General features: G+C 32.3%; 1 protein-coding gene across 1 annotated transcript; it reads right to left on the bottom strand.

The window, feature by feature from the left end:
* Window positions 1-17,706: 17,706 nt before the first annotated feature.
* On the bottom strand, window positions 17,707-18,652 carry LOC107869479 (Werner Syndrome-like exonuclease). The gene has a single exon (XM_016716018.2). The coding sequence runs from the start codon at window positions 18,602-18,604 to the stop codon at window positions 17,972-17,974; it is 633 nt and encodes a 210-aa protein (XP_016571504.2). The 5' UTR covers window positions 18,605-18,652; the 3' UTR covers window positions 17,707-17,971.
* Between the last annotated feature and the right edge of the window lie 5,055 nt (window positions 18,653-23,707).

Raw genomic sequence — 23,707 nt, 5'->3', positions numbered from 1 at the left:
AAGTTTAAAATAAGCCTTAAACATTTGTGTGGTTATGATGAATCTCGAATTAAAAAGCAAATAAGATTTTAAAATTGAATTATTTTTAAATATAAAGATACGATATATTTGATTGAAGCATACCGTAAACTGCAATCAGCATTTGTGCTTATTTCCTATGTTATGTGCTTTCGATTATTTTATTTTATTTAAAAAATAAAACAAAATCTCTAATTTTATTCCTCTAGTATATCTTATAAAAACTATTAGTATAGTCACTATATTTTAGCTCAGAAGGTTTAAAGTTTGATATTTAATTATCACGCCCTCCTTTCAATTTACATGTGTACGAAATTTAAGAAAGAAATTGTTTTGAAAAAGTTATGATCTAACTAAATCTTCAAAACACTTTTGCGATTATGAATCTGTTATTAAAGTAACTAATGTTTTAAAATATAAATTATTTTTAAATATAAAAATATGATATGTTTGATTTACAAATAAAAATGTATTCTGATCATTCATTTTTACTTGTCCACGGCACTTTGCACTCTTTTTTCAAAAAATAATAACTGATGATGTGCATATTTTACTACTCCCCCGTTTCATTTTAGTTGATCCTCTTTCTAAAAATATTTATTTCAATTTAGTTGTCCCTTTCATGAAATCAAGAGAATTTTATTATGTTCTCCCAATATTACCCTCAACATTAAATGACTAAACAAAGTGCATTTATTCAAATTTATATTTTCAAAGCATAATTAATAAGACTAATTTCATAAAATAAATACCTAATTAATATTTTCTTAACGGGTGTGCCAAATCTATAAGGGTGAACTAATTCGAAACGGAGGAAGTACAATACTTATGCTTGTTAGCATTTCAAAAAAATCTTGGAAAATGATGAGAGAAATTAGTAGTTAATGTTGGTAAAATAAAAGAAAAATGATTGTTTATAAGAAACGATTATTTCTAATATGAAATGAGTCAATCATCTACTTTGATATTTTATTGAATAAAAATGGTGATATATGTTAAGGTGAACAAGCAAGTGTGATAATTTATTTTTAGTTAGTTGAAATGACTCTGCCTATGTGAAATCGCTTGTATTATTGATCTCAAATTTGAATAAAGGAAAAGAGTCGCTAAAAACTATTCAGAAACAACCTCTTTATTCCATAAAAATAGAATAATGGTGTTCATCTTATCTTCTTCAAACTCTACATGGGAAAATAAAAATAAACGGAATGAATAAAGAACATCATATAAATGGAGACATCAAATTTTACCTAATTTTATACACCGCCTTTTTTGGGAGGTGTTAAAAGGATAGGTTGATTTGATTAATGGGTTATTTAAGTGAATGTCTTTTCAAATGAAAAGCCCACTAGAAGAGATAAATAGCAAATGGTTTTATCCTTGTCCGACCAAACACAAGATAAGGACAAAAGTTTTGAGCAATATTACTTCCACAAGAGTGATTAAATAGTAGTAGTATGATTGTGTATTATGCTTTACTATTACTCTATTAACAAGTGTTGCAATTTTCACAAAAAAAAATAAAACTTGTCTACAAAATGTATAATTCCACCATTGCCGAAAGGCACCCTCTTGTTCACACTAAAAGGCCTACAAAAAGAAAACATAAAAGAACTCTTTCTTAAATTTTATATTCCAAAACTAAGTATGTTTTCAGTTAGCTTTTGTACATCTAGACTAAATTCTTAAGATATGTGTTATCTTCCACTAGCACATCTATCACGTAATTGTATCTATCAAGACTTAAACAGATTGAAAAAAAAAAAAAGATTTAGTGTTTTTTGCTTCCTCGACAAAAAAAATGTGTAATTTGACCCACATTGGTATATATTACTATATGCTAACATGTGGCAAATTCCAAGAACAACTAACCCCTACCAATAGTCTACAATGTTGGAAGGGAAGAATTATTGATCTAAAAGAAGTACTACTATTGCAGTGCACGGCTTAAATGCTTTTGCCGTATACATCTCCAGAGCTAGCTAGCTGATATGTTTAAAAAATGGAGATTCATGAATCTTATTGTTAGACTTATTATAGACTTATAGGCAAATATCAAAAGTTGCATAATTGACAAAGTAACTTTCCGTATTACGATTTTGGCAGAGAGTACCAGATGCTGAGCCAGCCAGGGCCCAAATGTTTATTTTGAATCTTCTTTCATGAAAAATATATATAGTATATGTTAAACCTTCTTTCACTTGGTAGAAAGTTAGCCGTTAGTCAAACTTTCTTTCCTATGAGATACACTTGGTGGTCATTCTTCGACCTCCAGTCTTCTCAGTATTGTCAACACTATGCTTGTAGTTTCTTGATCTTTGATTTTAGCTTTCACTGATGTTTTGTGTGCCGATTATTGCATTATTACATTTTCATTATTGTTCTTTCTATTGTGTGTTTGTAGTGCTTCCAATTTCAATTAGTTTGTATTGTGGTGGTGTAATATACCACAATTACAATAAATGATTACAGTTGAAAATAAAATGAACAAAAGTGAAGAAAATAAAATAATCTTCTTCTTGGCTGAGGCGCGGATATCTCGCTTTCTTTAAGAAGATTCAAGCCCACTGCGACATAATCTACACCGATCTAGCAGTATATCTCGTGACTTGTCCTCTCCAGGATACAACAGCCCATCAACGATGTTCAACTTAAACAACTCCGGATTAGTTGAAGATTCCAAAGCTCCACTATAAGAACACCTTCCTTCAACATATATTTACTCTCTTTATATAGTGAATATAGTTAAAGGCTTAGAATATTTTCTCTGTCTCAACTCTCTCTTGCACTACTACACACTATAATCTTTTTCACACTTATCATATTTTCTCGTACATGCAATAACATGCAAGACAACCTCTATTTATAGGTGAGGTATCAACCCTTGTATTGAATAGGAAGAATATGGTATAGTAAAGTGGGTACATGAATAGTTGGATGTTACATGAGTTACAAACATAATTACATAGTATAATGGGTAAATAAAGACTTAGTTGTTATTGGAGTTTCAAGAAATCCATGACCACATTCTTCCGCTAACAAATGTAAGTAATAATACTCATAATATACAATTTATACCCTCTAACATATGCACTTAATAATAAAATTCATATACGATTGCTCCTATATTGGTATCTCCTTATTTCCCGAACTATTTGCAGTTAGGTCTATTGGAATCATCTCTTTACCTTCTACGAGGTAAAGGCAAGTCTGCGTACATTTTATCCTCCCGCCTTACTTGTGTTGTTGTCGGTAAAAATTCTGACTCTGTCACTGTGAGAGTACGGTCTATGGGATGATGAACGAACGGCAGAAAATGAAAGACGGTCATGTCACACTACTATATTGAGGATCATAGTAAGAGATACGGCTTTTACCATTAGCACGAAAAGAAGAGCTAAGGGGAAAAACATGCGTGCTGACCAAATAGAGTGTAATAAAATGGGTATGACAATTGACAAAGAAAGAAACAAGTAGGATTCTCATATTCAAATTTTGATCAACTGTTTATGGGCCATTCAAAGATGCCAATCGTGTGGCATTCAGCTTTTTCGTTTGTGTGCACCCAACCAGGACTGCAGCAGCAGTGCCGTATAGCCTTACAAAGATTGTTATATTATTTTATTAAAAGAAAAAAAAGAAGACAACTTGATAGATAAAGCATACCTCGTTAGCACGCAGAATCCGGGGAAGGGCGGGCTGCATCACACCAAGAGGTGTTATGTAAACAACTTACGGTAATGCAAGTATTAGTGGTTGTTTTCATGGCTCGAATTTGTAACCTATTAATCACACGAAAACGACTTTACCATTGCTTTAAGATTCCTCTATAGCTTCCAAAGAGAAATGTTTGAAGAATTACAACAACAATGGACAACGACCAATCCTTCTTATAATAGTCTCCACTGCAATAACATGTCACCATTACACACCTAGTTTCTTTGAAACTTACTTTTATATTATGTTATTTTTATATATTCTCTATATCAGCATCTCACCATATAGCAACCAAAAGACTGTTGCTGCATGTAACTTGTCTTATTTTCTGAATTACTAACTCCATCGCAGTTATTTTAATTTGTTGTTGCACGTAACTTGTCTTTATCTTCCAAATTACTAACTCCATTGCATTATTAATATTATATATTAAATAATATATATATATATATATATATATATATATATATATATATATATTTTACCATGTAGTATAGAAATCGAACTCTTCTTTGTATTTATGATGAAATCCATCATGTGGTGCAATTGTGGGTAGTGGACCATTCTAAACTAGCACATGCACAAGGAGACGACGACGACAACCACGACACCGTCTCTGACTTTTTTCCTCTATAAAAATGTCACCTAGTGGGGACTTTTGGGGCACCACTAAAGAAGAAGGAGCATTTGTTGTTATTTGTAGGACACAACAATTGTTGCTTTTAGGGCTCTTAGCTACAATAGTTTGACAAAACTTAGGGTAAAACTTGTCTCCTATATCAAAGAGTTTGCCTCCAATTGGGAACCTCTAAATTATTAAATCACAAGATAAGAAAAAGAGAAAGACAAAAAAGAAAAAAACTTCATATAACATATCTATCTCTAAGTGTTGGTCCCACATTGTGTTTTCTCACTCACCCAACATGTATGTTTCTTTTTGGCTTCATTCCAAGTCAATCTACAAAGCTATGATAAGCTTATTAACAAAGACAATTAAAGATGAGCCAATGCCTTTTTGGCCACTACTACCTGAGTGAAAGTTGAGAGAAAAAGGTTCAAAGATTAGTCTAATTTATTGGGAGAAAATGATGAGATAACAAGTTCCATAATACTTTTCTATAAGCACAACACGTGGAGGATTAAGCTTAAGAAGATGTTGCTAAACTCACTATTTTAAACCATACTAGTACTTTGATTGCATGTAGCTTTGCTTGAAAAAGAAAAAGAGAAGCAATTGGAAAGATACCACCACACATTCTTGTTAAGCTTAGTGCGTTTGACATTTCTGTGTTGTTGATAGGTAAGTATTTGACTCATTTCCTCTTTAGTTTTGTTTTTTTGGTTTGACTAAAAAGGATCGGTGGGTTTTCATCTGGGGCTGGGACTTCATGATCATGCTTATATTAAATTAGAAAATTAACAAATCAGAGGTGGAGAAAGACAAAGCAGAAAGGGGCAAAAAAGGAGTCCAACAAGACAATGAGTACCAGGTAAAAAGAGAAGAGATACTAAACTTGCATTGAACAACAATGCCTTTATTAACTTAATGGGGTTTCCTAGAGGTCAACGTCCATAATTTTGAGATTGCAAATTGGACAGGAAAAAATAATGATGAATTGATGATAAGTACAGGCAGAAACATGAGTCAAAATACTTTGTTAGTTGTTCTCATGAGCTATTACATCTGAAAAGTTCACATTGATGTATCTAATCACTAAGCATAATAGTCAGTCTCACCATTTAAAATATCTACGTCTTGCTCAAAACACGCACCACAATTGGTTCGACAGCTTAGGATAAAATAAGATAAGTCTGTCTGCTTAACGTGCAGTACCTGCAACTATGTTGGAGAATTGTTGACCTTGATATCCATCATCCATGACATAATTTTGAAATTACTACGCAGTAAATCTAGCGAGGAGGCGACGTGCCGTTACTTGAGTATTGGCCACAGCCTGCAATTGTGGAGCATTTGACACGGTGAAAACTCTATACAGAAAGTTGAAATTCATTATTGGAGCGAGATATACAACTAGGTGAGCCAACGCATAGCGTCACTTCAGTATTGAGAAGACTTTATTTTGTCCAGACATGATCAAACAAAAAAAAAAAGTACTTTTATCCTGAATCCAAGACTTATCACCTTCCACATGCCTAGCTATAAGTTCACAGATAAGGCTATAATATGCTGAAAGAACTGCTAGCCCTAAGCAATAGCAAAGACTTTTCAGCAGGATAGGCATTCAACCGCTTCCAGCAAGTAGTAACTGCTTTATGCCAACCAAATTATTGTAAACACAAAGTACAAGTAAAACCGTCCATAATGATCATGCTTACGGGGGAATGAATGATAATACTTATCCGAAATCCATTGGATAAGTCAGCACTAGCAGCAGATTTAAAGTTAAACAGATGAATCGAACTTGGTCTCTCTGTTAGCAGAATCATCAATCCATACAAGTCCCCTGCAACAAAATTGGTGGTTTGGTTACGTATTATGATTTCTTAGAAATGTGTTAATTTCCTCAGGAAATACATTGGGATAAAACCTTTATGTTTTGACCATAAAAGAAACCAGTCATGAGTGTCAGGTGAACTGTACTAAAAAGTCCTACCCTGAAACAAGTGCAAGGAAAAATCAACTTTACTTCACCTAAAATGAATTATTGATGACCTTATCTGTACAAAGAAAAAGGCCTCTCAATGTTAACCAATAGCTGATTCCACTACTCTCTATGACAAACAATACATGTCAGGCCACTTTGTAATACAGAGCACAACCTAGGCAAACTATAACAGGAAAAATTGCAGTACAACAGTAACTTTTGAGAGAAATTGCTGCACCCATGAAAAGAATGTAATTGCAAAAGCTATAAACAATTGATTGCATTGTGCATTGAAATTTTTGTGAAGGGGTAAAAGTACTAGTTATGTTTTGATGACTCAGAGAAAACATCATTAAAATTAAATAACTGCAGATTCCAACAACATTAGGTTCAAGCTTAGGGAGTTGAGATCAAACAGAAAACAGGTAAGTTAAAGAAGCCTCATAATATTTAGTTAAAAAGGAACGGTAGAGCAGATGGATTACGTACTTTGCTAGATTTACTTCCTTTCCTTCTGATGTAAAAGGGTATAACATGCAAGGAGGCAATATTTATACTTCAGACAGAAAAACAAATTGAATGAAGCACATTCCACTTCTATTAATGGCTAAATCAGAAATTAAACAACTACCCTTATAACTTTTGCTTTCTTTCACCTGATATTCCCAGTGTTTGAACATTGGATATACATATTTGATTTTGGGCTTTACACAGCCCAAATGCAAGTAAAAGATCCAATCACTTATTAGAAGCCCAATGCAGTTGCAATTGAACTACAAGTGCACTGAATTGGACAAAGCAACCTCCCACGCTAAGTTAATGAGATATTATTCAACCTCCTATGCTTTTATCTCGAGATCCCTCTCTAAACTTGCATGTTTTTTAATTCTTGCTGAACTGTTGTACTTGAGAGTAAAGAAACGTGATCCTTGTGTATCGATCTATTCATTTGCTGACTAATTTACTGCAATTATTTTCAGTGACAAAATGATGCCAGTTTCAGTGCAAACTGTCCTTAGATTTTCACCTCTTTGTCCACCCTTTGCAAACTTCAACCCACTATAATGATCCTCAGTCTAAAAAAAGTTATAAATTTTACAATCGAATTCCTGATGTCAAAATTGTTAAGAATCCATTTTAAGGAAAAAAAAAATGGTTAAGCATCACGGAAAGGAGAGATTCAAATGTCAATATTCTCATACGAAGCAAAGCCAACCCATAAAAACTGCAGTCTTCATCCATCACAATAACAGCACATCTTTAGCATCGACTTTCCGTATAAATCTTAATTTGTTACATTGGAACTAATAATCAATGTCAATTCAAATAAGAAGTAGCACAAAGCATTACCAAAAGATGAGATTTACATTAACCCTTCTAAGTTTCTGCAGATCAACCTCTTTGAGTTCCTCATTATCATCTGCATTGTCTATGGGAATATCTTCACTACAATAAGGTGCCTGCAAATGCATCAGCTCGGTAAAGATCAACCATGCAAGAGATTGAACTATATTTAGTGTTATTTTGTCAAAATACAAGAACAGACATCAAAGGAGAAGTAAAAGATTAGAACAGATTGTGACCGTTGTATGAAAACACACCATCTGCCTACACAGCAACGGGTCATCAGTTAATTAATTACACTGCTGAGACTACAATAACATAGAAGGCGCATTAACAATGTTAGTTCAGACTTCAGATGGAAATATTCACAGTATTATAACACAACACATATGAAAACAAAAGAGTCTTCCACAGCTGTACACAATGCAAATTTTGGAGGGATTATACAAACATCGGGATCTACCAAGAAAGGTATCCATTAGGGGTCATAACCCGTGATCAACACAGAAAATACCTTAAAGGTTGTTCCTTTTTGTTTAAGTTAAAAACAAAAGGAAGAAACAAAGAGAAAAGGGAGCTCCGGCAGAGATAGATTTCAATAGTTATTTGCTGAATAGATTAAATTAAACTCATATGGCACCAGTAACCACCTCTCTTTACTCTTACCAGCATCTTATGACACGCACACACGCAAACAAACACAACACAGTCAATGTCCTGCTGCAAAAAGTCTCTTTGTAGGTGACACCATTTGCAACATGTCGAGAAGGATTGCGACATGGTGCAGTTTGAACATATTCAAAGGGCTAGGTCCCTCTTCATAGCAGCTTATCATTCGCACAATTGAACTACGGCAAAAGTGGATAGGACAATTTAAGGACATTACAAGGGTGACAAAAAAACAATTAGAATTTATGCTTGGTGAATCTACAACAGATGATATATTTTTGCTAAGAATATTAATGAAAATGTTAAGAGGAAGAGCAATGTCATTACTCATTACCTATTAGTTAACCTAAAGAAGAATAAGATAGAGTACCACGAAGCCATTTGACTGATGAAGAAAGAAATACTTACCAAATATATAAATGTCATAAGAAATGTTTGAAGAAATGGTCACAAGTAGCAGGAGAAGATACAAAGAAGTTTCCAATAGCCGTGCTTATACTAGTGATTTGCCTAGATCCTGAACTCGTCTACCTATATTATAGATGACCTAACCCATAGTATACAAGATTAGATTCCATGGGACATGCTATTTCCAGATGATATTGTGTTAATCAATGAAACTAGTGAGTGACCCAACCAAAAGTTGCAACCACGGAAAAGCACCAAAAAGAATAAACGTTTTAGGATAAGTTTGTATAAGAAACGATAGCTGAAGATGTAAAACGTAGAATTTAAATATGACAGATGGAATTGAGAAACATTATGGTACTACTACGCGATAGAAAGATAGTAATCAAGTGAAATGCTAGTTCTGAAGAATGGTTGTATTCCTGATGCTCCTATCAATTATAATAGCTAATGAGAGTCTTGACAATCTCTTACAACAACATACCCAATGTAATCCCACAAGTGAGGTCGGGTACCTTGTGAAGTAGAGAGACTTAGAGAGGTTATTTCTGATAGACCCTTGGCTAAATTAAAAACATTACAAAGCAGTTTGAAAAGGGAAAACAACAAGAAAGAAACCAAGACAAAATGCAACAATCACTACAACAAATATAATTCAACAATCGAAGTGCAAGAAACAACAAATAGTCACAGAAATGGAGTCTTGATAGTCTGTTGAAGAAAAAAAAAGAATTGGCTCGTAAGCTTGATTTAGATAAGGCATATGATCATGTCAATCGACACTGCCTAATGAATTTGTTGAGGTTGATAACTTTGGTGAGAAGTGGACAAAGCATATTAGTTTCTGCATTTCAACAATCAATTTTTCATTCTAATCGATGCAAGCCCTCAAGGTTCTTTCAGCACTCAGAGAGGTCTCAGATAGGGAAATCCCCAGTCACCTTATTTGTTGATTTTTTTGGTTGAAGTAATTAAATTGTATTAGATATTCTAGGCTGCAAAATGAAAAATTCCTGTTGGAAAGTAGGTATCCGCCCCCCAAAAAAGGACATATCTGTCAAGTGACAAGTCTGAAGATAAGAAGAAAGGGGGACTGGGAGTGAGGAATCTGAGCTCACATAATAGAAGCTTACTTTTTAAATTGTTGCGGATAAAGTAGAGGGAGTTAGGAAATCTGGCAGAGAATGATTGATGCTATTTACGGTGTTAAGGTGGGATGGAAACAAAATCCTTCACCAGTTGAAAGTTTGTGGGGGTATCTGGATGATAATAACCAAAGGGTGGGATACATTTCTACAATATACTAGTCTAGAGGTTGGAAATGATGGTAGAATTAGATTTTAGTTGGATACGTGGTGCGAAGATGAAAGTCATAGACGCAGATTCCCAGACTTATTCAGCTGTTCTTTGAACAAAGTCGGGTAAATTGCAGATTTAAATTCAGACTCAGGTTCGAATGTTACTTTCAGAAGAAACCTAAACGATTGGGAACTAGATAGTTTCTAGTAACTATTACAACTGGGGACATGCTCAAGAGATCAGAACAAACCAGATAGGCAAGTTCGGATTAGCAGCAAAGATAAAATTATTTTTAGTGAATAATTGTTATAAGATGTTGCAGCAAAATAGTTACGGAGTTCATAATTGGCCTAAGAAACTGATTTGGAGAACCAAAGCACCTATGAAAGTAGCTTGTTTTGATTGGATAGCAGATAGGGGAGCTTGATTAACTAAGAACAGCTTGCAAAGGAGAGGTTAGTCACTGTGCAGCAGATGTTATTTATGTTATTCTGAGCAGGAAACAGTTGATCACCTATTCTTATATTGCAGCTTCTCAAGACAATGCTTGGAACTTTTCTTTAACATTATGAGCATATATTTGGTATTACCACAGAAGATCAGTTGCCCTTTGGAAGTTTGGCAGTTTTCAAAAAGTTAAAAGAGGCTTAAAGCAGCTATGTAGAACTATTCCAAATTGACGATATGGCTGGAAAGGAAAAAAGGCATGCTTTGAGGGGAAGAGGCTGCAGATACCTAGAGTCAGAAACAAATGTATCAATGTTTATAATAGTACTCTTGCAGGATTGTATAAGTATTTGGAATTTTGCACGTAATAGGGGAAAATATGAAGTATGTTTGAAGTTAGAGCTGCAGTTACATCCTGTAAAATGGTTGTAACTTGTAAGAACAAAAATGTTATATGGGAATGAATGTTGGGTCTCTACAAATAACATATCCACAATATCAAGAATCATATCAATGCAAATAAGCTGGATATGCATTCATATCGCAATATTGTATATTATCAACAACAACAACAGTCCCAGTATATTCCCACAAAGTGAGGTCTGGGGAGGGTAAAATGTACGCAGTCCATACTGCTACCTCCGAAGAAGTAGAGAGGTTGTTTCCGACAGACCCCCGGCTCCAATATTATATATTATCACATCCCATAAAAGATGCAACTAGCATGCAGAGAGTTTAGAACGAGAGGACGTCATATGAGATGGTATGGTCATGTCCTACACAGATTTTTATATGTTCATATGAGATGAGATAGTCATTTCATATGATTGAAGGTGATAAAAATGGAAGCTAGACCCGATATCATATAAAAGGAGTTATCTCAAAAAGATCTATATCTTTCAAAATGAATACCCACTTAACTAAGACTGGAGCATAATGGAAGCAACGTATCCATATATGCTCCACGACTAGTTGGTTTAAGGCTTAGTTGTTGCTTTTCACATTTACAATAGATCCAATATTTCATGGACTCTTTTCATTCTAGTTAAAGACTTGTAGTCTACGTGCAGGAGTAAGCATACAGTTTAGAGAACATCCAGTACTTGTAGAGAAATCATCATCTATCTTAAAGTCAAAGCATTTCGTATTACAATAAAATGTACCTGAATGAATCAACATGAAAGCAAGAAATTCATATAACCGAACTCAACTAATTTAGAATTGAGGAATATTTTTTCTTTTTTTGATAACCATGGCGTACGGCCAACTTGCACGCACCTTGACTAGTTCCAAGTGACACCTGCCACCTCCCATCAGCAACAGGTACCACGTAACTTTGTCCATGCACCAAGACTATAATAGATGGGAAGATATCACCTATAATTGAGGAATAGTTGATTGAACGATTGACAAAATGTCCGATTTCAGAAATGATTTATTTTCAAAAGATACCATTCCATCATAGATTAGTAAAAAAATTTCCCTTATGTTTACGTTTGAAGCAATTCAGAAAGTAAAAATAAAAATGCTAAATGATTTCATTCAAACAAGCAATAAATAATGCACAACAAATACAGCAGCACCCCTATAAAAGGACCCATCAACTCATCCATGATCCTTTTTTTTATAACCGTGGTATCCGGCCAGCTTGCACGCACCTCGACTAGTTCCATGTGACACCTGTCACCTCCCATCAGCAACAACCAGGTAACTCTGTCCACCAAGGTTAGAACAGATGAGACCTAGTGTTTGTCTCAATTGGTAACTCATCCATGATCTTTGCAACATGTTTTCCCACATCTTCATCTTTGTTACCATTGTCAATACTCATCAGTCAGCAAATAGTCAAGAAATGTCAAATAAAACAGCTCAGGCATTTGTTCAACTGAAGCAGATTTTCTTAACAAGTCAAATCTAACTGCCTTGAAAGAATGAAAAGCTTTTAGAAATACCTCAGACCCAATCAATGAAAATTAGAAGCTGAATCGACCAACAACAAATATTTAATCAGCTCTACATCAGCAAACGGATAGTGAAAGAGAAATAGAATGCAAAATCGACCATAGTTAGATATCCTATGCAACAGTAAGAACAGAAATACTATGTCTTTGCAATAAGACGTGTGTCATATTTTAATAATTCAATTATTTTAGAACGGAGGAAGTCATACATAAAAATCAACTCACAGCTCCACAGATAATCATGGCTTCCTCCAATGAATATAGTTAATAGTTGTAGAAGCTGGCAGCTGCAACTTCTTCTCTGAGTAATACTTCCCAGTTGATTTCTCCCAAAAGTCACTCCACTAATAATTATTATCTTTAAAAATCACTCAACTAATATCATGAATTATTATTTCACTTGATAAAGGATGCGTTCGGTGGGATGGAAAATGTATTTTTTGGTGTGTTTTTTGAAGTATGCTGCTTAGGGTATTATTGAGTATGTTAATTTCTAATATATCTTGCTCTTTTCCATTTTCTATTAATACTATACCCTATTTATTTTGTATGTTGTTCTTTTATTATTCTTTAAATTATTATTTTTTATTATAAAATATTTTATTTTAAGTGGGGAGCTATCAAAAATAACCTCTCTATATAATGATATGGATTACATACATTTGTCCTCTCATAATTCACTTGATGAGAATATATTAAATATGTTATTATTGTATGAATAATTTAGATAAATAATATGAGATAGAATGTGAGTGTGGATACGACGGAGTTGGGGTTAAAGAGTTGGGACGAAGATAAGTGTATTGAAAGATGATAATCAATGTGAAGTATTTATGGAATTTATTTTCTCTATTTCTATTAGCAAAATCACATTTATAAGAAACTTATTTTTAAAAAGTAATTTTCTTAAATTTGATATTACCGAACATATATCAAAAGTTAGAGAAATATTCTCCACCCTACCGAACACGCAAAAAGAATCTTACCAACTTCAACATGTGTAATGATTGGTATTTTGTTCATTCGTGCCAGGAGAAAGCTTAATAATTCAAGAAAATAATACTCCATTTTATGTGATTAATTTAATTATTTTTTATTTTATTTTATATGTATAATTGATTTAATATAAAATTTAAAAAAAATACTTTTGAAATTTGCAGGGCAAAATAATTCTCAGAAATTTGTGTAGTTGTAAATCATTTCATTAAGGATATAAATGAAATTTTAAAGTTAAATTGTTACTAATTATGGTAATGTGACATTCTTTTTAGAACAGACTAAAAAATAAAGTATCTCACATAAAATAAAACGTATAGAATTACTATTATTAATAAGTGTAAAGAAGCAAGCAACTCTTCGTCAACATGCCTGCTTCTTCACTTGCTTCATCTGCTTCGTGATTTTATTATATTATCTCTAATTAATTATTTTAAGCCATTTATATATACATATATATATAAATTAATAATATTTAATGAAAAAATAAAATAGATATACATATATATATAAATTAATAATATTTAATAAAAAAAATCGATATTTATGACATCTCTATTTCAGCTGCTTCAATCATAGTTTTATTATATCACCTCAAATTAATTATTATAAGTCATCTAGATATTAAAAAATTAATAATATTTAATAAATAATAAAATAGACATAAATAATAAATTAATTTTTAATGTTTTAGATTAATAGTACATCTTATATGAGACTATTTAAATTTTTTTTATAAATATTTTTGCTCCATGATTTTACTATATTATCTTTAATTAGGTACTATAAGTTATTTACATATAAAAAAATTAACAATATTTAATAAAAAGGGATAAAATAGACATTTATGACATGTCTACTTTAACCGTAATTTTACTATATCACCCCTAATTAATTATTATAAGTCATTTAGATATTAAAAAATTAATAATATTTAATAAAAAAATAAATTTGACATAAAATGATAAATCAATTCTTGATATTTTAAATTAACATGACATCTTATATGAGACTCATTTAAATTTTTTTCACAAATATTTTTTATAGTAATTTTGATATGTCACTTCTAACTAGGTATTGTAAGTCATTTAGGACATATCCACTTCGCTGCTTCAATCATAAAATTTGATTGACTTTAGAAACTATATCCGTGTCACTTAAATTAAAATGAAAAAAAAAACATTATAAATCATAATAATTAAAAATTTTAATTATTTTAAGAATATAACTGACTATCAATGACACAAAAAATTGGACAAAAAGAGTAACATATATTATTTGAAAATTACATAAAATGTATTATAAATTACAGCAGCTAACAATTTAAAATATCTAAAAACATAGTATTAAAAATATGATTGATTATATAAACTATATTTGTGTAACATCTAGGGGTAGTTTTGACATTTTATAATTTGTATTTTTTAATGTTTTAATTTAGTAATTTGTTGATCTAAATGATGTTTCCAAATTTAAAATGTTTTGAAAATTTAGTACTTTGTTTATTTTAATTTATTTATTTTATTTCGGTAAACTATTATATATTTAAAAATTATGCAAAAAAATAATTATAAGTCATAACTATTAATATCTTATAATATTTTAAAAACATATAGTAAAAATATGATTGACTTTTGAAATTGTAATAGTGTCGCATAAGTTGCGATAAAACAAGTAACATAAATTATTTGAAATTATATTAAAAAATATTATAAATCACAATGATTAACAACTTAAAATATTTATAAAAAATTATTAGTAAAAAATTGATTGACTCTCTAAATTCTAAAATTGGGACAAAGCGAGTAACATAAATTGTTTGAGAATTACGTAAAAGGTACTATAAATCACAATAATTAACAACTTTAATTATTTAAAATTTTATATTAATAAAAATTTGTTTGACACTCTAAATGCTATTTATACTACATAAATTAAGATAACGCAAATAGATGAATGAGAATACGAAAAAGAATCAATATTTGAACCAAAAGCTTCTAATCGGAACACTTCTAGTCTTAGCACTTCATTTCTTCCAATTTACGTGATATACTCCCTCCTTTTTGTCAACATAAAATAAATGAAATGGTTTATCACGTCCAGCAAGAGAAGAGAAAAAAAAAAACAAATTGGTGAACTAAAACTTTTACTACGCATAGGATCTGAGGAGGGGCTCTCCACCACAACGGGTATATTGTACGCAACCCCCTTACATTGCATTTCTATCAGAGAATATTTTTAAGGCTTAACCTCATGACCATCTTCTAATAATATGACAACAACTTAATCGGTCAATGCTCTCCTTCGAACCAAGAAGAGACGCATGAAGGAAACAAAAATTCGAATGACTAAAGTGAGGTGTTTGTATAATTGTACTGGTCCATTTGATTGACACTTCAGCTTTTTAGAGTTTTAGATCATCTAACACAGCTCTTTCTGTCCAGTGTGACATTGAAAAGCCATGCGACCTGGTTATTCTCTGAGCTCCACAGTAAATTAAAAGAACACCATGCCTGGTTGCATTATACTCCCTCCCTTTCGAAATAAATAAATTATTGAATTTCGACACATAAATTAAGAAAAAAATATCAAAGATATAAATTTAGCATAAATTTTCATTTTTACGGGGAGAGTACTTCCCAATGGATAATTAAGTTTGATAGTGTTTTAATTATTAAGTAAAGGATAAAATCCGCAAAGTTTGGAGGGTGAATTGCAAATGTCGGATTTCCCGCTCGATGTTTGATATTTACATTGAAATCCAATTAACTTGAATTCACACCTTGCAGCAACCATTTTTGAAGACGCGCTCTCAATGGAATTTTCACTATGTAATTCAAATAACTTAGGTGCATATATATGTTGGACAATATTCAAATAATATTGATTATTGTTCCCTGAGGTGGACCCACGTGGTTAGCCGAGGGTGCACATATATTCGATAACTTTTTTTTACAAAAACGTACATATATGTATAGGTATCCTACTAAAGAGTTAATATACATAATTGTGCACCCTCAATAACAAAAAATGTTTGGATGCACTAATTCTGAACTCATATGCTAGCATCCTTTGAGCTCCGACGTTACGAGTTCGATTCTTGATGAATACCCCTTTTTTTATTTACCTAACATAGTACTAACATTTAAGTGCCAGCCCCGCAGCACCCTATTTTGTATTTCCCAAATTCCCCCAAAAGCCAAACTCCTGGAAAGTGGAAACTAGAATTACAATTTCAATTCTCCATTTGATCCTATCAGGTATACATCTCTTCCTTTTGTTTTTTTATTTTTTTATTTAACTTTGGATAATGTTAAATCACAAATACTTTTAATATTTATTTGTTGCTTGAAAGTTAAGTGTGTAAAATTTATTTGTATTTTTTTTCTTGCTTCTATTTAAGTTTATGGACTTTGATTAAAAATAAATAATTAATTTTATTTATATTCTCGATGAATTTTTTATTTTGTAGGAATTTATTATTGATTCTTGTAAATTGAAAATTTGAAATAAATAGATTTCTCCTCAACCAAGTTGTAGTTTTAAAGACAATTCTCATCTCTTTAGCAAAAGCAAAAAAAGTCTCAAGGTCCATTATATTTAAGCACAAATTACAAATAAAGCGTGAGATTTAACAAAAATAAGCATAAAGGAGAAAAAAATCTAAACATATGTCTAGTTCAAGACTAATAATATAAGCATGAATGACAAATATATTAACACAAAAATTGTTTTTTTTATTAAGTGAAATATCAATTGTTTAGTGTTCGTATCTCCAGAAAAGCCTCATTGAAAACGTATCTTATAAATTAGAACCTAAACTGCACATTAAAGCAATCAATACAAATTTGACTCTTTATTCAGAATTTATGCACACCTTTAACAATATCGATGCACCCTACACTTCAAATTCTGAGTTCGCCTCTGATGGTTCCATTCATGGTAATGCCACAAAGGAACTTGCAACTCTATACGGTAGGAAACTTGTTAAAACATATTCCACCACTTAGTTCCATTCATGGTAATGCCACAAAGGAACTTGCAACTCTATACGGTAGGAAACTTGTTAAAACATATTCCACCACTTAGATGTGTACAAAATTCATTACACTAGCTAGCTAACTGTGTAACTTAAATCCTACCATGCATTAGAGAACCATAAAAAATAGTAATATAGAAAGAGACAACAATTAAAGCTAGCTCATACTCACGAAATATATAAAACGCAAACACTTACTCCATTTTTGACTTGATCCAAAAAGAGCAGTACTTAATAATTAAGTATAATTTAAAACAGTACAAAAACAAGTGCTATCTCCAGCACTTTGTGACATAAAAGCCATTCCATGCCGATAATATATGTTCCAACTATATATAAGCTAATTCCCATTCGTCTGCTTCTAATTAATCAATACAAATAAACAAAGGTAAACTGTCAACATTAAGCCCTAATACTACTAGTATAATATTATGCATCATATATTATGCAAAAGACGACTTATATTATTACTCAAGCAAAAGTTTGTAACCAATCTTATAGGAAGCATAAGCATCAATGCACCCATACTCAACCTGGTCATTACTCAGCTCCCTTGCCTCCCAATTACTCATACACACATGCTTAGGCTTCTTCATATTCAAACCTACAACTTCCAAAGCAAGATCTTTCAGCCCTGGTCTGCGAAACCTCCCCGGCCAACGCTGCTTAGCCATCGCACGAATATCAGCACTCTTAGCACAATCCAACTCATATTCATCCTTCAACTTTTTCACATCATCAGCAACCTCAATTCCAACAAACGTAAAATTATCACTACTGAGAAAATCCTTGAGGGATTTTGGAATTTCATCCACGTAAAAGAGTTGGACAATAAGGCACTTTTCGTCGATACATAATTGTAACGTTGCAGATTTGTTACTCATCCATTTTATTTCATGGGGTCTCCACTCAATGTCTAGACCAACCACCACCATGGGAGTGTTACCATGTAACGAAAGAATTTGACGTACCCATTCGTCGATGACGGAGCCTTTGTCACTGACGGTAGTTTCTATAGCTTTTCCAGCGAAGGTGACTGAGTATTTGGAAGTAGTTGGGTTGTAAGTTATTCCATTCGGATTACTGTAGTAAGAATACATCTTTCTCTACTTTGTGTTTTTTTTTTTAAAGGTAAAAAGATATGACTTCCTTTCGTGAGAGTTGCTTGTATTTATAGGTAAAATATTGAGGGTAAAACAAGAATTCTTGTCTTTTATTTTGACATCTTAAGTTATACAAGTAAAAGTAAAAATTTATTTTTAAATAGTAAGTACTAAATAAGTAAAGGTGAACTGAAGAAGTAATAAGTGATGATTTATCTTTTTTTTGTATCGTAATTAAACTACACTTGTATATAATGTTGTGAGCTAAAATGACACTTATTTTAAACGAATTTATATTAAATTCGTCCTCTTTCACTTGTCTCCCTATATTAAAAACTTTTATTCATTTTAAAAATTTAAGAAATAATTTAGTTTGTACTTTATTTATTGACTATAATGAATAAAATATTAAATAAATAAAAATAAACGGAGAGAATAATCCTATATCCACTTCAACATTATCGTCAGACCACTTCAACATATTTACCGGGGAATTTGGATGAGCCCCAAAAGAGTATGAGTACGCTTTGGATTCTCTGCTTTTATTTAGTGTTATATTCCTTTCTTGAAAACTTAACCAGCTAACGCTTTGCATTATTCGGATTTGATGTCATTAGTTGAAAGTGAAAGAAAGAGTTTATTACTCCAATATTTAAAAAGAAGGACTTACTTTTTCTTTTAATTTGTTTTAAAAAAAATATTTTTTTTTTATTGATTATACTTTTAATTTAATTTTTCATATGACATATTTAAGATAATAAGATAAATGAATATTTTGATATAACTTTAATTTAGCACCATGAAATTCAAAAGTTTTTTATTTTATTAAACTTCATGTCAAGTTAAATTAGTTTTTTTTTTTAAACGGAGGGAGTACTTCATTAGTCTATTTTTACTTACTCATTACTTAAAAATAAATACTCCCTCCGTCCCAAATTTTCTAATTTGATTTTTCATTTTACTTATCTTTTTTCATTAATCAAGACAAAATATTTTTTTTTCATGTTTTACCCTTTGCGTTAATTACTTTTTCTTTAAATTAAATTGTAAACATTATTTAATAGAGGTACTATGGTAAACTAGGCATGTTATTAATTATTTTTCTTAATCAATGTGTCATCTCAAATTGAGACGAGTAATTTGGAACGGAGCGAGTATTTAATATTATTTATTTGATTTAGCAAATCAATGAATAATTTATCATGTTGTGTCCAATTTACCTTATTATTTCTTTCGTTTTAAAATAGTTGATCTTTGTTAACTTAACACTCTCTTTAAAAAAAAAATTATTAAGGATTTACTTTATTCAATTAGCTTTATTAATTATGTTTTAAAAATATAAATTTAATTATATAAATTTTAATTAGTCATTTAATAATAAAAATAATATTAAAAAAATATAATAATACTCCCTCCGTTCCAAATTATTCGTTCCAAATTTTTTAATTTGATGTCCCATTTTACTTGTCTTTTTTCATTAATCAAAAAGAGATAATTTTTTTTTCATGTTTTACCCTTTGCATTAATTATCTTTTCTTTAAATTAAAATGTAAATATCATTTAATATGGGTATTATGCTAAATTAATAATATTATTTATTATTTTTCTTAATTAATATGTCACCTTAATTTAAAACGAATAATTTGGGACGGAGGGAGTAAGAAAGGTTAAAACGTGAACATCACAAATAAAATGAAGTCAATTTAGAAGGGTGACCTCCTTGAAATGTCTCAATACAACTAGCTAACTATTTACTTCATTAATACTCTCTGTCGCTTATTTTTTAATTAAAGTTTTATTTTTATTTATTATTTTTGACATATCAATTTTTTTTACTAATTTATTCTTAACATTAATTATTTATTTTTTAAATTAATTTCAAGACACGATAGTAAATATTAATTAATAGAAATATTATAGTAAAATAGTCATGTTAATAATTAAGTACTATTTCTTATCACAAAAAAAAAGACTTTATTAAATTTCATAGTATCAAACTCAGTTTAAAAAATTGCTAGACTGACACAGGAGCGACTCAATGAAATTGGTGGCCTAATCTTAATAAGATCTCATGTATGTTCAACAAAATTAACTTCTACGTGAATCTCACATGTATCTCGTGCGTCACACATGCATTTTGCGCGCCACATTCATTTCATGCACCGTACGTGCATCTTCTGTTTCGCACTTACATTTTATGCGTTGCACATGCATTCCGCGTCAGTTAATAAAAAAAAATCATATAAATATTATTGTTAAAGTTTGTGTGAGTTATGTCTAAAAGAAAGTTTAATATATTTATATCAATTTTAAATTGTTGAACTATTCTTCTGTACTACTTATGTCAAAATTAAAGATGTAGAACATTTGTCATTAATGGATATTTATACGTAGAGGAGATCTAAGTAATGTCGGTCTGTGGATCATTATTTGGCATCGTTTATGAAATTTCTGATCGTGAGATTGAAGGCAATTTTAGGATTACTAGTAGTTATTGCCCACGTCATGTGTTTTTTTGTATTTGAAAGAAATCTTTTATTTTTGTATTTCATATGATATGGCTGAACTTAGGGCCTTCTTTTAAATTTTGTCGTCCTCCTTAAATTTATTGACAAGTCTATGTAGCTCTGCATTGAAAAATCTCCCCACGATCGGCGTAAGTACATATATAATTACATCACTCGAATCTGGAGTTGCAAATTTCAAGATGTAATAAACCAAACTACCCACAATAGTCCGATAAAGACTCGGATCTGATAATGGAACACCATCACTAGGAGAGTAACGTGCATTGATTTCAAGGGGAGTATCTACAGTCCTGTTGTCAGAAAGACGCGCCCGTGTAAACAAGTCAGATATATACTTAGTCTGAGAAAGAAGATACCCTTTCTTAGACTGAGCCACCTCAATACCCAGAAAATAACGCAGCAAGCCCAAGTCCTTCATTGCAAATCGATGAGCCAAATCATGCTTCAATAACTCAATACCACTATGATCATCACCAGTAATAATCATATCATCTACATATAAGGACAATAGAATTCGCCCTGCACTTGTACATCTAACAAACAATGCTGAATCATGGTTACTCGGGACAAATCCAAGGGAAGTAATAACAGTGGAGAATTTCTCAAACCAAGCACGAGGGGCTTGTTTGAGACCATATAAAGCTTTTCGAAGCCGACAAACTTCACCTGGCGGGTGGTCAATACCTGGGGGAGGAGTCATATAAACTTCCGCGTGGAGATCACCATTCAAAAAAGCATTCTTGACATCCATCTGAAATATCTTCCACTGTCGAACGGATGCAACAGCAATCATAGTGCGAACAGTCGTCATCTTTGCTACGGGGGAAAAAGTCTCCTCATAATCCATACCATATTGTTGTGAATACCCTTTTGCCACAAGTCTTGCCTTGTATCGCTCAACAGACCCATCAGATTTTGTTTTTATCTTATACACCCATCGACAACCAATCGCATGCTTACCAGGTGGGAGAGTAACCAAATCCCATGTATGTGTATGATGAAGAGCAGCAAGTTCCTCAGCCATAGCATTCTGCCAAAGAGGATCAGACACAGCCTCTCTATACGACTCAGGTTCAGACAAATGATGTATGTTTGCAATAAAGGAAGCAAATGAGGCTGAATATGTAGAATAGTAAAAATCTGGCAGTTTGGTGGACTTACAAGGTCGAGTAGACCTCCTCAGAGGTGGTGGGTCTCCAGTCTCAACAGTCGAAGGAGCAGACTCAGGCACAGGCGAGGCTGAAGCACTATCAGGTGGCACACCAGATGGCATGGATGAATCCGGAACTGGAACCTCTATGTCAATCCCAAAGGGATCAATAAGCCGAATATCTGACTTTGTCACATCATGGGTTTTAGCTGGAATGGAATAAAAAGGAATATGTTCCAAAAAAGTGACATGTCGTGAAACATATAATTTCTGACTTACAGGATCATAGCAACGATATCCTTTTTGTCCAATACCATACCCCAAAAACACACATATAGCTGATTTTGACCCTAACTTATTTCGTTCAACATGAGGACGAAGAACAAAGCAAGTACATCCAAAAACTCGTAATGCAGAATAATTCGGCGGGTGACCATATAGTTTCTCAAACGGAGACATCCCTGAAGTCAATGCAGTAGGAATACGATTAATCACATATACAGCAGTTAGAACTGCTTCTCCCCAAAAAATACTAGGAACCTCTGCAGACAAAAGTAAAGAGCGTGCTGTCTCAACAATATGACGATGTTTTCTTTCTGCCAGACCGTTCTGCTCAGGAGTGTCGGTACAAGATGACTGGTGTATGGTACCATCAGAGGCAAGTAACTGAGTGAAGTCATTAGAGGTATATTCACCCCCTAAGTCACACCTGAAACACTTTATCACAGCCGAATGTTGTGTTTTAACAAGGGCTCTAAAGTTGTTGTAAATGCCAAAGAAATCAGATCTGCGTTTCATAAGATACACCCAGGTATAACGAGTATAGTCATCTATAAACGAAACATAATAGGTCGATCCACCCTTAGTGGATACTGGCGCTGGTCCCCATACATCAGAATGAATAATATCAAAAGGAGCAACAGAATAAGACACACTTTTATTAAACGGTAAGGCAGAAAATTTTGCCAGTTTACAACCACTACAATCTGAAATATCACTAGTGTTCACATGACCCAAAGCACCACTAGAGACCAAAAAACGTAAACGTGAAACTGACACATGTCCTAATCTGGAATGCCAAAGATAAAACTGAGAAGACAAAGGACTCAAACGAAAAGAAGATAAATCTATGCTAGAGGCAGCAACTACAGACACTTTGAGATTCTCCAAGACATAGAGTTCCCCCAACCTACGGCCGGTCCCAATCACCCTCTGAGTGTGTTGGTCCTGTATAACACAAACAGAATCAGAAAAAAACACCCAATTACCAGCCTTACACAACTGACTGACCGAAACAAGATTTAAAGCAAGTTTGGGAATGTAATAAACATCAGAGAGGACAATGTGAGGGGTAGTAACAGAACCAACACCCTCGACTGACATAGGTACAGCACTCGCGGACATAACAGAGATTGGTGAAAT

The sequence above is a fragment of the Capsicum annuum genome, chromosome 4 (assembly GCF_002878395.1).
Source record: "Capsicum annuum cultivar UCD-10X-F1 chromosome 4, UCD10Xv1.1, whole genome shotgun sequence".
NCBI classification, from domain to species: domain Eukaryota; kingdom Viridiplantae; phylum Streptophyta; class Magnoliopsida; order Solanales; family Solanaceae; genus Capsicum; species Capsicum annuum.
This window is presented reverse-complemented; position numbering and strand designations above follow the sequence as displayed.